At 42.1% G+C, this 14,665-nt stretch overlaps 1 protein-coding gene across 1 annotated transcript; it reads right to left on the bottom strand.

Moving 5' to 3' along the window:
* Positions 1 to 3,600: 3,600 nt before the first annotated feature.
* On the bottom strand, positions 3,601 to 11,085 carry TMEM35A (transmembrane protein 35A). Its single transcript, XM_034416659.3, has 2 exons — positions 10,813 to 11,085; positions 3,601 to 6,040 (listed from the first exon to the last, which is right to left on the bottom strand). The coding sequence occupies exons 1-2, from the start codon at positions 10,936 to 10,938 to the stop codon at positions 5,654 to 5,656; spliced, it is 513 nt and encodes a 170-aa protein (XP_034272550.1). The 5' UTR covers positions 10,939 to 11,085; the 3' UTR covers positions 3,601 to 5,653.
* Positions 11,086 to 14,665: the final 3,580 nt, after the last annotated feature.

Genomic DNA, 14,665 nt, shown 5'->3' on the forward strand with positions numbered 1-14,665 from the left:
ATCAGTAAAACTTGTTTATAATAATAATAATAATAAAATAAAATAAGACAGGGTCTTACTTTCGGGGAAACACGGGTACAATAGCATTTGTAAAGCAAGGCAAGGTATTCTCACCAATTTTCTGCAGTGTCGCCTTTCAAAAGCCGAGGTTTTTTCCCCTTTGTTTAGCCTTTCTGATGGTCTACAGATTTCACAGTCATGTGAACAAGTACGAAAATCATGATATGCCAATATTCACCTTTCTTGCCAGTGTGATGTCTCTTTCTTATTTTGTCTAGACCTGTCATTTGTCTCCCAAGTAGATATATTTTTATTTCATGATTAAGAGTTACTGTTAGGTTCGTTACAGTAAGAAAATAAAAGTTTGAAACTTTTTCAACTTCTTTACCGACCGTTTGTACCGGACTGGGATTATCTGCGGATGTCTTGCGATGGTAATGCAGGACACCGGCTTTTTCATTCCTCCTTTTCTCCTTCCAAAAAGCTTAGAACTTGGAAGCTCTGAGGCAAAAGGGGAATAAAAAGTGAAAAATCAAGCTGGAAGGGACACTCTTTGTAAGCAGCTTTTCCCAACCAGATGCTCCACAGATATGTATTAATCTCTGGCATATGGATCGAGATTAGAGTCACTGCAATCCAACAGATCCATCACCACGGCCACTTGATACTCTCCAAATAATGAGGGATCACAGCTCCTCCTGTCTAGCCAACACAACCAGATTATTGGGGGAGAAAGAGATTTTTAGTTCAAAATAGCTGGACAGCCTGAGGTAAAACTGATTTTTTTAAGCATGCTTATCTCTCCCATCAGAAACAGAAAACCTAATTTCTCACCCATTCTGCTTGCTGATATTTCTGAATCGCAGAATTACAGTTCTCAACTTACAACAGTTCATTTAGCGACCCGAAGTTACAATGGCACTTAAAAAAGCGATTTGTGATGGTTTTCCACAATTACGACCATTGCAGCATCTCTATGATCATGTGATCAAAATTCAGAGGCTTGGCAAATGATTCGTATTTATGACGGTTGCAGTACCCTGGGGTCGTGTGATCACCTTTTGTGACCTTCTGACAAGCAAAGTCAACGGGGAAGCCAGATTCATTTAACAACTACATTGCTAATTTAAGAATTGCAGTGATTCACTTAACAAAAAGTCGTAAACTGGAGCAAAACTCACTTAACAAATGTCTCGCTTAGCAACAAAAATTTGGGGCTTGATTGTCATAAATTGAGGATTATCTGTATTGAGATTTCATCATTTATAAGCACGAGCTGTGCTTTCTTACACAGATCCACAGAGAATTTTCTAGAGACCAATCTGCTTTAATTTAATTCTCTAATCCCAAATTCAAATTTGATTTAAACTACCAATCTTTGGTTACACTCAAAAAGCAAGTTTTTGGGCCTGTAAAGAGTAAAGTGTAGAAACAAAAAACCCCATTAGATCCAGTGAGGTTTACTTATGAGAAAATGTATACAGGATTGCAATACATGAGATCTTTCTACAAAAGTACACTAAAATGTCTTCCCCGCCCCCCCCCCCCCAATATCAGGGGTGAAATCCAGCAGGTTCTGACAGGTTCTGGAGAACCGGTAGCGGAAATTTTCAGTAGTTCAGAGAACCGGCAAATGGGGTGGGAATGGAGATTTTGCAATTATCCTTCTCCCAGGAGTGGGGAGGGAATGGGGATTTTTCAGTATCCTTCCCCTGGAGTGGAGTAGAAATGGAGATTTTGCAATATCCTTCCCCTGGAATGGGGTGGGAATGGGGATTTTGCAATATCCTTCTCCCAGGAGTGGGGAGGGAATGAGGATTTTGCAGTATCCTTCCCCTGGAGTGGGGAGGGAATGGGGATTTTGTGGTATCCTTCCCCTGGAGTGGGGTGGGAATGGGGATTTTGCAGTATCCTTCCCCAGCTATGCCCACCAAGCCACACCACACTCACCAAGTCACGCCCACAGAACCGGTAGTAAAAAAAAAAAAATTGGATTTCACCATTGCCCAATATGAAGAAAATATTCTATACACTGAATGTTTTAAAATTGTATTACTTTGTTTTTCAAATGGCCAAATATTCGTTAAAAACTGGCTAGTACTTCGTGAATGAAATTCTGTTCTATATTTTATACCCAGTATGTTAGGTTCAATTTGAGTTAATACTGAAATTAGGCAATTCAATTGCTTTTAGACCCAAACTATAGCACAATGGCATATTTGCATAGAAGGGCAAACTTTTCAGTACATTGGACAGCAATCTTGTCCTGCATTTCTCAAAAACTTTGCGAATGGCATAGAGCACATAAAAGCCATTGCAACTTTTTTGCCAAATACTGTTCTCTACATTTCTGTGGTATTGTCAGACCTTTGTTATCCCAAATGAACTGAACTCATCACAGAAAAGTGATTATATTCGTCACGACTGAGAACCTCAGAGCTTCCAACTGGAGTTTAAAACGGCCCCCGAGACAATACTTGAATTTATTTAACGCTTGGCTTCTGCAGATAGAGTTAGAATCTCTTGACATATTGGCCAATATTCTATGGGATAAGATGGCCTGGAAAAATAAAATTCAGACTTACTTTTCCCTCTTAAACTTGCTATGAACATACATCAGTATTTTCTCCATGCAATTGTGGGAAGAGGTGGCGGCCATATTTCACAGATCATCCACAGAGGTTATTTGTTCAGCCTTAATGTTGAAAAAAAGGGACACGATGGCTCAGTGGCTAAGACGCTGAGCTTGTCGATTGAAAAGTCGGCAGTTCAGCGGTTCGGATCCCTGGCACCGCGTAACGGGGTGAGCTCCCGTTACTTGTCCCAGCTTCTGCCAACCTAGCAGTTTGAAAGCACATAAAAAATGCAAGTTGAAAAATAGGGACCCCCTTTGGTGGGAAGGTAACAGCGTTCCGTGCACCTTTGGCGTTGAATCATGCCGGCCACATGACCACGGAGATGTCTTTGGACAGCGCTGGCTCTTTGGCTATGAAACGGAGATGAACACCGCCCCCTAGAGTCGGGAACGACTAGCACATACAGTATGTGCAAGGGGAACCTTTACCTTTACTTAATGTCGAAAAATACCTGCTGCTTGTAGAGAATCTTATATTTTTGATGCATGGCAACTTGACTGAGGATCATGCATGCAGTCTTTTTAACAGTGATTTCTTGGAAGGAATATTTGCCAACCTCGTTCATTGGGATAACAGACAATCTAGCTCCGTATCTCTATGGTCACAGGCCTCCAGTGACATCATGTGCCCTGTGATGTCATGAGCACATATTACAAATGATGTACCATACATGATGGATACGTCATATTCTCCCAAACACCTTTGACTATGGTGTATTTCATCTTGAAACATTGCCTTTAGGGCTTATTCTCAGATCTTCTCCGATCTCATTTCAACACATTTCAATATGTTCAGACAGAATTGAGAGCAGTTACCTGTCCGGGGTTCTTGACTCTGCTTGCTGTCATTCAAAACCCAATACAAGGCACGATAAAAGCCATTGCAGTCATTACATGTGGTGGTGCAAATATATATATATATATATGCAAAGAATTGCAACGTCCCCATCATTTAAAAAAGCAAATTTCCTCCAAATTTCCAAAAGTTTATTTTTTATAAATGGGGCAAGGGCTGGGGAGGAGAAGAGCAGGGGGAGAATGCAAACCAGACAACATGAAGAAAGCAACACATATATTTATATATAGCTTTTAAAAATGCATTTCTCTTGATAGTCGAGACTCGCCTTTTGTGTTCACCCCCAGCTGAGCAATAAAAACCTCTCGTTCACCGAGAGCTCACAATGCCTTGGTTTAAACAGAGAGACCTATGCAGAAGAAGAAGAAGAAATTGATCGCGCTGTTAGCATCACCTGAAATCAGTGTGGCTCAACCCCAGACTGGCTGGGGGAATTCTGGGAATCAAAGTCTATACATCTCAATGCCTTCCTGGTTGAAATCTGGCCTTAATCCAGGGGTGAAATGCTCCCAGTTCAGACCGGATCGCACAATCCGGTAGCGATGGAGGCGGGTGGTTCAGAGAACCGGTAGCAAAAATCCCTGCACCGCCCCCCCATGCCCAGCTGAGCCGTGCGATCATCAGAGGCTTTTTTTTTCTTTTAAATGGCTCTGACGATCCAAGCTCTGACGATCCCAGCTGAATTGCCTGATCGGCATTCAGGCAACTCAGCTGGGATCGTCAGAGATATTTAAAAGAAAAAAAAAGTTTTTTTCTTTTCAATGCCTCTGACGATCCAAGCTCTGACAATCCAAGCTGAGTTGCCTGATCGGCAGAGGATTTTTTAAAAAGCCTCTGCCGATCAGGCAACTCAGCTGGGATCGTCAGAGCCTTTTGAAAGCATTTTTTTACAACTTCTTCACCGAAGAGGTTGTAGAAAAAATGGTTTTAAAAGTTAAAAAAAAAAAAATGCCCACGCCCACCCAGTCACATTACCCCCCCCCCACCAAGCGACGCCCACAGAACCGGTAGTAACAAATTTTAGATTTCACCGCTGCCTTAATCTGTGACTCTTGTGAGTAAGAGTGGATGGCCAAAGACGCAAATTTACACGGGGACAGATAATGAATAGTCCAGTGATGGCGAATGCCGTCCAGATTCGGCATGAGCGCCCTCGACGGGGCTGTACTCCGGAAAAGCCAAACTTCCGGGTTTTAGCATGCATGTGTGCCCGGCGATCAGCTGGCCAGCACGCATGCTGGTTTTTGGCAGTGCCGCGTGTGCGAAGGGATCATGCTCCGGAAAAGCTGAACTTCCGGGTTCTGGCGCACATGCACACCCAACAATCAGCTGGCTGGCGTGCATGCACATATTGGTTTTCAGCACTGTCACGCGCATGAAGGACAGCTGATCCTCGCATGCGCATGCACGCCAGAAAGCCGGAAGACAAAACAGGCAAGGCCGTGCGTGCCGGGTGAAATGGCTTCATGTGCCACTTTGGGCACACGCGTGCCATAGGTTCGCCCTCACGGGAATAGTCTCTGATCTTTTGCCAACAACCAACAGACAGACTTGGGAGAGCAGAGGCCTGGTGGATGGATGATTGTCTCTGCAAGGTCCTTTAACTATCTGCTGAGAAAGGGGTGGAGACATGCATTGCTCGGCGTAGAGGATCCAGGAAAGTGAATGAGCAAAGACTGCATTGGGAATTCCCACCCACCCACCCCGCCACTCCAGGGTTTCTGCCCCGAAGGACTGCATTTTGGCACAGAGGCAATTCAGGCAAAAGCAATTCAGCCGTCCACTTCTTTCACACACACACACACACACGCACACAGAGAGACACAGATGCACGTGGACACTTACACACTCAATACAAAGGGACACATTTCTTTTTTTTTTTTAGATCCGATATATGACGATGACACACTGGCGTGTGGGAGGTGGAGGGCTATATAGCAGAGAGGGCAGCTCTAGAGGTTCAGAGTGCATAAAGCCAGGTTGAGATTTAACCGGCCGCTTGAAGGATTTTTTTCCCCATGCTCCAAAACGGAACCCTTTCCAAAATCAATCAACCAATCAATCAATCAATCAAGGACAGAAAGAAACAGGTTGGCTCTGTTGTAGCTGTTCTGCACAGAGAGCTTTAAAGAGGGTCCGTAGGTCCCGGGCAAAGGCACCCACTAGGAGACTTTGATTTTGCCCTTCTCTGGGGCCGCGTCTGCCAGCAACTGCTGCTCTTCCCCATTCACCGTCAGGGTCTTCTTCTCCGGAGGCTGGTCTTCAGGCTGGCGTGCAATCAGCAGACGGCAGGTGAGCAGGATCCCAAAGACCAAGGCATGGGCATAGCGCTTGAGTGGGTCACCCACCAGTTGGTGAAAGAAGAGGACGGCCAACACAAGCAGCAGCAGCAGAAAGTTAGCTACGTCTTTAGGGCGGCCCGGAACCAGAGTCATGACGATCCCGCAGGCCACCTCGAGGGCGCCGATGCTCTTGCGGAGAATGATGGAGCTGATGCCCAACCTCTTCAGCATGGGCAGCGCCCTCACGTAGGTCTTGTAGGCCCGCTTCTGTAAGCAAAAGAAAACGAGCTTCAGCATCCGTGACTGGTTTGGGACCTGAGTTATAGTTTATTATGTTGCCCTTGGGAAGCAGAGGGGGGTACAGTTTGGATCGGCTTTGGAGCCAGTCAAACAGGAAACACCAATCTTACAACATGAAAAGGAGGAGGAAACAGACAGTAATGAACAAAGTGATCTTCCATCGGTATTTTGTATGATAAGGTTGGAGAAGAGGACCATAGCTCAGTGGTAGAATGCCTAGTCTAGATGAAGAAGCTCTTAGATGCTAGCTTTCTCCAGATGGAGAACTTCCTATTGAACTCTTGCATTGGTGTAAAGTCAGTAAACAATCTGGATGGATGGACTTTTGCATTGGTATAAGTAGACAATCTTGGAATGGATGGATGGATGGATGAATGGATGGATGGATAGAATAATGGATGGATTGATGGATGGTTTGATGGATGGATGGACACTTGCATTGGTATAGTCAGTAGACAATCTTGGAATGGATGGATGGATAGAATAATGGATGGATGGATGGATGGACCCTTGCATTGGTATAGTCAGTAGACAATCTTGGAATTGATGGATGGATGGAAGGATGGATGGATTCTTGCATTGGTATGACAATCTTGTAATGGATGGATGGATGGATAGAAGGATGGATGGATGAATGAATGGATGGTTTGATGGACACTTGCATTGGTATAGTCAGTAGACAATCTTGGAATAGATGGATGGATGGATGGATGGATGGATGGATAGAAAGATGGATGAATGGATGGTTTGATGGACGCTTGCATTGGTATAGTCAGTAAACAATCTTGGGATGGATGGATGGATGGATAGAAGGATGGATGGATTGACGGACACTTGCATTGGTATAGTCAGTAGACAATCTTGGAATGGATGGATGAATGAAAGGATGGACGGATGGATGCTTGCATTGGTATAGTATAGTCAGTAGACAATCTTGGAATGGATGGATGGATGGATGGATGAGCTAACAATAATTTCTTCAGCTCCCAGGGATGGTTCATGAGCAATCTTTATCAAATATATGACAAAGCCACTTTGACTACTTATGTGGATAGTATGCAGGTGAACACACCTGCATACAGAGCAGGTGTGTTCAACCCACAGCCCATGGCAGCATGTGGCCCTGGACGGCTAGTAATCGGCTCCATGAGATAACAAAAATATAACAACAATAAAAAGAGTAAGTTTGTTACCTATATTTTATATGAGGCCCAAATGATTTCTCTTCATTCAATGCAGCCCAGACAACCCAAATGTCTGGACAACTGTGCTACTCTCAATTAATTTATTTGAAAGAAAGATCTCTTTTGAATCTAGCTGAGTTTCTGACTTCATTGGCAGGTGGCTTTCCTGAGAACTGCATGGAGATGATTCATCTTTGCCTTCACTCAGGATTTTTTTTTTTCTTTCCTGACTTCCCGCTCCAGCTTTTCACTCCAGCTTTCCCTGGGAGCTTCCCATCCAGCATTGGCTTCCAAGATCAGACAAAGCCAGAGGGTGCCCCCAAATGAAACAACTTCAGCAATAAACATCCTATATTCTGAGAGACCAGCTTCCAAACATAAAATAATATAAGGTTGTGAACAGACTCTTCTTATTACAGTCCCTGACCAAGCAGTGTACAGTTTAAAGAATGGAAATTGTATAAAACCAAAACATAATTCATCAACTCCTGGGAAAACAAATTGGATTGGATGGGCAAACCAATAAAATGTATTTGTGTGTGTGTGTGTGTGTGTGTGTGTGTGTGTGTGTGTGTGTGTGTGTGTATAGCTGCAGAGAGAAACTCGTGTAACGATTAAAAAAAAATAATGCACAGCTATAAATACGGAAAAGCAAACCAGACTTCCTAAAGCTGTAAAACTCTTTTTTTCAGATAAGGAGTTGGAAAATAAAGAAAAACAGAGCCATTAAGTTTCATCCGAAAACCTGCAGTATTATACAGCATCCTTTTCATAGCAAAGGCACTGAAAAACACTGTGTCATAATGTTCTTGTTCGTACAACATGACTCTAACTTTGTTGCTTGTATCCTTGCGATTTATATTGATATTATTATTTCCTAGTATGATTCGATTGCTTATTGTACCGTATGACTGTCACTGGGTGTTGTGCCTTGTGATTCCTGACGAGTGTATCTTGTCTTTTTGTGTACACTGAGAGCGTTTGCACTAAAGACAAATTCCTTGCGTGTCCAATCACACTTGGCCAATAAAGAATTCTGTTCTGTTCTGTTCTGTTCTGTTCTGTTCTACTCTAGTCCCAATATTCTATTCTGTTCTGTTCTCTTCTCTTCTATTTTATTCCCAATATTCTATTCTATTCTATTCTATTCTATTCTATTCTATTCTATTCTATTCTATTCTATTCTATTCTATTCTATTCTATTCTATTCCCAATATTCTATTCTGTTCTGTTCTGTTCTGTTCTATTCTATTCTATTCTATTCTATTCTATTCTATTCTATTCTATTCTATTCTATTCTATTCTATTCTATTCTATTCCTATTCCTATTCCTATTCCTATTCCTATTCCTATTCCTATTCCACTCTACTCTACTCTACTGTAACATGTTAAACTATGATATGCTTAGCTATGGTTTAGTGAGTACTGTAGCACACAGCTGGCTGGTTTGCGCAGTAAATCAAAACATAATCTGTGCCTTTCAAATCACAGTGGCAGACAATACACTAAATCACAAATAAGCACTAGCATCTTAGTTGAAATGAGATATGTCCAGTATCCTGCCCAAGAGGCATTCATTCATCATGAGAAATCACAGCTTGTTCCATTGTTCTGTTGGTCCCAATGACTAGATTTATACCTTGTGTGTTAAGCCCATCGTTTGTGAGCTTAGCCACAACTGAATCCTTACAACCCACTATGCCATCAAGCATGTTTTGCAAATTATGGAGGGATTATGTCACATAACACAAAACCAAAACCATACTACATGGTGTGAACCGGATGAGTACAACAATTAGTGAAAGGGATATTGGTGCAAATAGAATTAATTAAAAAGGAAAAGCAGTTCAGTTGACCAGTGGTATCAAGCTCTTGGAAATACAAATAAAGACAACACTGTTCAGGATAAGAAAAAAACAACAACAACAACCAAAACCAAGGAGGACCTGAAGTTTACAAGCAGCTTGACATTATATGATATCCCTAGGATTTCATTTTACTTTTTGCTTTTCAAAGCAATTCAAATGCCTTGGCACAGAGAGTCATTCATATGATATTTAGCACTGTAAGGAAGAGAAGAGAAGAGAAGAGAAGGGAAGGGAAGGGAGGGGAGGGGAGGGGAGGGGAGGGGAGGAGGGGAGGGGAGGGGAGGAGAGGAGAGGAGGAAAGGGAAGGGAGGAGAAGAGAGGAGAGGAGGGGAGGGGAGGAAAGGAGAGGGAGGGCAGGAGGAAAGGAGAGGAGAGGAGAAGGGAAGGGAAGGGAAGGGAAGAGAGGAGAGGAGAGGAGGGAAGGGAAAGGAAGGGAAGGGGAGGGGAGGGGAGGGACGAGGAAAGAAGAGGGAAGGGAAGGAAGGAGAAAAGAGAGAAGAGGAGGGAAGGGGAGGGAAGGGAAGAGGAGAGGAGTGGAGAGGAGAGGAGAGGAGAGGAGAGGAGAGGAGAGGAGAAGGGAAGGGAAGGGAAGGGAAGGGAAGGGAAGAGAAGAGAAGAGAAGAGAAGAGAAGAGAAGAGAAGAGAAGAGAAGAGAAGAGAAGAGAAGAGAAGAGAAGAGAAGAGAAGAGAAGAGAAGAGAAGAGAAATCACTATGCTAGAAAGTTCCACTATTATTTGTTCCCAGAAATTACAAGTCTGGCCATTTCGGTAATGTCCTATGAGTGAACATTACTGCATTCTGAGTGACCTCCTGGAAGAGACGAAAAAATAAAAGAAAAGAAACTCCTTCATGGATTGACTGTCTGCATTGTCACGCAACTGGATCTCACCACCAGATTCCTTGAGAAAAAAAAATGCATAGAAAAAGCTGGAAATAGACTTGCTTTCTGATGGAAAAAAGAATGCCTGTCTCCTTTCAGCATAGTCTGGGCTGATGGAAGACCCTGATTTGTCATTTTCTAGAAGCTTCTCTGAGGGAGAACATTACGGTTGCGTTGAGCTGCAGGCAACCTGAGCCATGTGGGTGCCTGTAACAGGTTATCAAGGAAAATGAAAGCCAAATAATGGGACTATTTGTGAGTCTGTCAAAACAACCCGTGGAGCAGAGGTTCTTCTAGATTTATCTGGGCCACCTTCTCTTCGCCCTAATAAACAATCACTTTGGAGGGGAAGAAGTTCTCTTCTGCATCTGGCAAAGACCCATCCATCACTAGCCCTCTGCTGTCTCATCTCCTTCCAACACCAAAACCGTTTAAATTATGTCCACCTTGCTTCCTCCTGGACATAATAAAGATGTCCTTTCTGCTGTAGAACGTCTTTCTAGATGCTTCTGCCACTGCTTTCTCTCCTTCCCTTCTTTTTACAGCCCACCGGTTTTGTCTCCCTCTTCATCGGATAGCAGGGGAGCCTGCCTTAGGAAGAAGGGAACGCCAAAGGAACCTTGCAAATGGAAGATGGGAAGAGAGATTCCTGAGCAAAGGAAGACGAGAAGGTTGGGTGGTAATTTCCGTCCACCTTTTTGCACCTCTCCAACTGTCCTTCGTGGCCAAGCTCCTACCATAACAGTGCAGCCAGCTGGCAAGATGTCTCCCCACCACCACCACCACCACCACTGGTGTTTACTCACCATCTCATGGTAGGCATCCTTGCTGAGCCTGGGGGTCAGTTTGATGGTCCCCATGAAGACGAAGAAGAGCCCCAGGGCCACCGAGAGGGCCACGATGGTGACGGTTCGAGGGGAGGCCATTCCCATCAGGATGCTGCAGCTTCCCCGTTTGCTCTGATTCCTTGGCTATGTCAAGGGATGGTCAGTCACCATGGAAGGAGACGGGTGGGGGGTGCGGGGAGCGGAAGGCTGCAGAAATCCAGGAGGATGACACAAAGCAGAGAGGGGAATGCCTCTTCAGCTCAGCCGCCTCTGGGTCCTAATGTCCTGCTTTTTCACAGCGTTGGCAAGGTGACATCTGCCAAACAAGAGGCAGGAAAGGCGGTGGAAGAGAAGGTGGGAGTTGTTCATGGCACCCACCCTCTGACATTTCGGGCGAAAGGCTTGCACACTTGTCCATGACAGCTCTCTGGGCCATGCAAGAAAGCTGCAGAAGAGTCGGAGGCCCATTGATGTACATGCTAAGAGCATGACATGGCAGCTGCCCCCTTTCTTTTACCTTGACAATGATGAGGTGGTTAAGGCTGGGAACAACAATTGATCAAAAAAATTTACAATTATTTATTAAGATACAAATTGGAAGAGGAGGTAGTTAAAGAAAATATGATAATTTGGGCAAAAACTTTTGGATACAATTAGATAGAGGGGAGAAATTACGGAACAAAAATTATACACTGACAATGTCTGTATCCTATAAAGAAAGTTTGTATAAAATGTTTTACAGGTGGCACTTGCCACCAGCCGGATTGGCAAAGATGTTTCCCAATACCTCACCAATGTGTTGGAAATGCAAACAGCAAAAGGGAACGTATTACCACATGTGGTGGTCCTGCCCCAAAGCGAAAAAATATTGGAGTAGGATCAGATCACAATTAGAAGAAATAACCAAACAAAAGATAGAGATAAAGTCAGAAACATTTTTTATTAGGAATACTCCCAGGGTCATACGAAAAAGAAATACAATATTTAATCATCCATATTACAACAGCAGCAAGAATAATCTATGCTCAGAATTGGAAAAATGAAAACATACCATCGGAAGAAAATCTGATTAGAAAAATTTTGGAATGTGCAGAGATGGATAAATTAACAAAGGAGATACAAGAAAAAGAGGAAACAATATTACTTAGTGTGGGAGAAATGATACGAATGGTTGGAGGAGAGAGATAAAAGGAAAGGAAAAAATTAAATAATGGTAGAAATAGGAGTTGAAGTATAATTGTTAATATGAGGAAACAAAAATTGTAGAAATGAAAGTGGGTACATGGGTATTGTTATGTATATATGTAAATAAACAAAGATTAGAAGTATATGTATAAATGATATAGTAGAAATAAGGGAGGGAAAAAATGTATAACTATGAAATTTTTGTCGGATGTGAAACTGTTGAAAAAGAAAAAGTGTTAAAGCTTTCCTTTTGTTTGTTTTTAAAAAAAGGCTTAATAAATTCTTTTTTTAAAAAAAACAATTGCAAACTACTACTACTTCAACTATTACTACTACTACTTTGGTCAGATATTTTTATAATCTTAGTCCAGAATCAACCAACCAACCAACAATTTATTTATTTTTGCTTTAATTTTGTTGGTTCTGTTTTTTAAAAACTTGCTGGTCCTTGACTGAATAAATATTGATTGATTGACCTTAATCCAGAAAGAAATGTAAAAGGATTTAATATGATCTTTTCCTTCTCTCTAATTTAATCATCAAGCCAATCCTCAGATCCACCAAGTGGAAAGAGAAAAAGATATTTGCCCATCAAACAATTCTTCTTCTTCTTCTTCTTCTTCTTCTTCTTCTTCTTCTTCTTCTTCTTCTTCTTCTTCTTCTTCTTCTTCTTCTTCTTCTTCTTCTTCTCCTCCCCCTCCTCCTCCTCCTCCTCCTCCTCCTCCTCCTCCTCCTCCTCCTCCTCCTCCTCCTCCTCCTTCTTCTTCTTCCAGTAAATCACAGGAGATATGAATGGAAATATTAAACGATTGGTGGCTTGGAATCTGAGCAATTTTATTGTCCTGGGTACAAACTCCACCATTTTTTAATTTTTTTTTATTATAAACTAAAAACAAAAGACAGAAAGAAGACAATAACAAAACAAAATAACATACATACGTTTGAGGTTGATTCAACCCCCATATACATACAGTTCCTAAGTAACGTTACATATCATCATACTATCGCTTCAATTAAATTTATCATATTTCATCCTGCACTTATTAGTCTTCTTGTATCTAATATTACCTTATATATATATTTAGCTTACTATTTTCAAATCTGTGCTATGTGCTTTCCTAACATCTACCTCATATCATTTTTACTTCTATCCATTTATACCATTTATCCCAGCTTTGATTAAATATTGATTCATGTCTACCTTTAAGAATATATGTTAGTCTTATCACATTCTGCACACCACAAAATTTTGTTAATAATCATCTGGTCCGATGGTACTTCTTTCTCTTTCCACAATTGCGCATATGCAATTCTAGCTGCAGTGGTAATATGAATAAAAAGTACCAATCTATTTTCTCCCCCGGGTTTATTCCTAATAGGTAAACCTCTGATCTCAGTTGAAAGCTAATTCCTGTAATCTCTATGAGCCAGTCCTTTATCTTACTCCAATAGTTTTGAGCTTGTACACATGTCCACCATTGGTGGTAAAATGTACCCCTGGCTGACCCACATTTCCAACATTCTGCTGGAGTTCCAGGAAACATCTTTGCGATTTTTGCTGGTGGTATATGCCATCTATATAACATTTTAAATATATTTTCTTTGAAAGACACTGCCATCGTCATTTTTGCGTTTCTATTCCATATTTGTTGTCATTTTTCCAGATCTAATGAGTATCCGAAATTCCTCCCGCAGGCTATCATCGAGTCTTTTAACTATTTCATCGGCTACCGATTGAGACAGGGGGAGATTGTATACCTTAGTGATGCATTTCTTATCACCTTCCAGGAGGGCCTTATCCAACTCTTGTGGTGAAGTAAAAATCCCCCCATTAGCTTTATCTTTTTGGTACCTTGCTTGAATTCGTACGTATGCCCACCAGTCCAAATTGATTCCCCGTAATTGTAGGTCCACTTTGGATCTAAGATTACCCCCACCATCCAACAATTCCTTGTAAATCAGAGGTTTATTCAAATTATATAGAGGTAGGTGTGAAAACTCCACCATTTTCAGACCACTTTTTCTTCCTAGTAAGCTGGCCAACTCTTTAGAAGTCCAACCACGAAAGCAGCCTGAAGACTGGCTAATGACATGCATGACCATCAATGGGATTTTTGGTTTTTTTCCCAGAGCTCGAAAACAGTTGTTAAATTTCTAAAGCTATTTTAAGCCTATCCGAAGGCTCCTTTTTGTGCATCTGTGTCTCAAAATAGAAGGAAACCATGTCATCAATGTTCTGTGGCAATAATTATAAGGGGCTGCAAGAGAGAATCTGGGGGGTATTTATGAATCTGGGTCGCAAAATGATTATCCTGTAGTGAAGAGAGCTTTACAGGTAGTCCTCGAGTTACGACCACAATTGAGCCCAAAATTTCTGTTGTTAAGCGAGGCATTTGTTAAGTGAGCTTTGCCCCATTTTACGACCTTCTTTGCCACAGTTGTTAAGCGAATCGCTGCAGTTGATAACTTAGTAACCTGGTTGTTAACTGAATCTGGCTTCATTGCTGATCAGAAGGTCGTAAAAGCGGATCACGTGACTTTGGAACGCAGCAACAGTCATAAGTGTGAAGCAGTTGCCAAGCATCTGAATTTTGATCACATGATCATGGGGGAACGCTTCGAAGGTCGTTAACAGTGAAAAATGGTC

This window comes from Pantherophis guttatus, chromosome 12 (genome assembly GCF_059756535.1).
Source record: "Pantherophis guttatus breed Tessera chromosome 12, ASM5975653v1, whole genome shotgun sequence".
In the NCBI taxonomy this organism is placed as follows: domain Eukaryota; kingdom Metazoa; phylum Chordata; class Lepidosauria; order Squamata; family Colubridae; genus Pantherophis; species Pantherophis guttatus.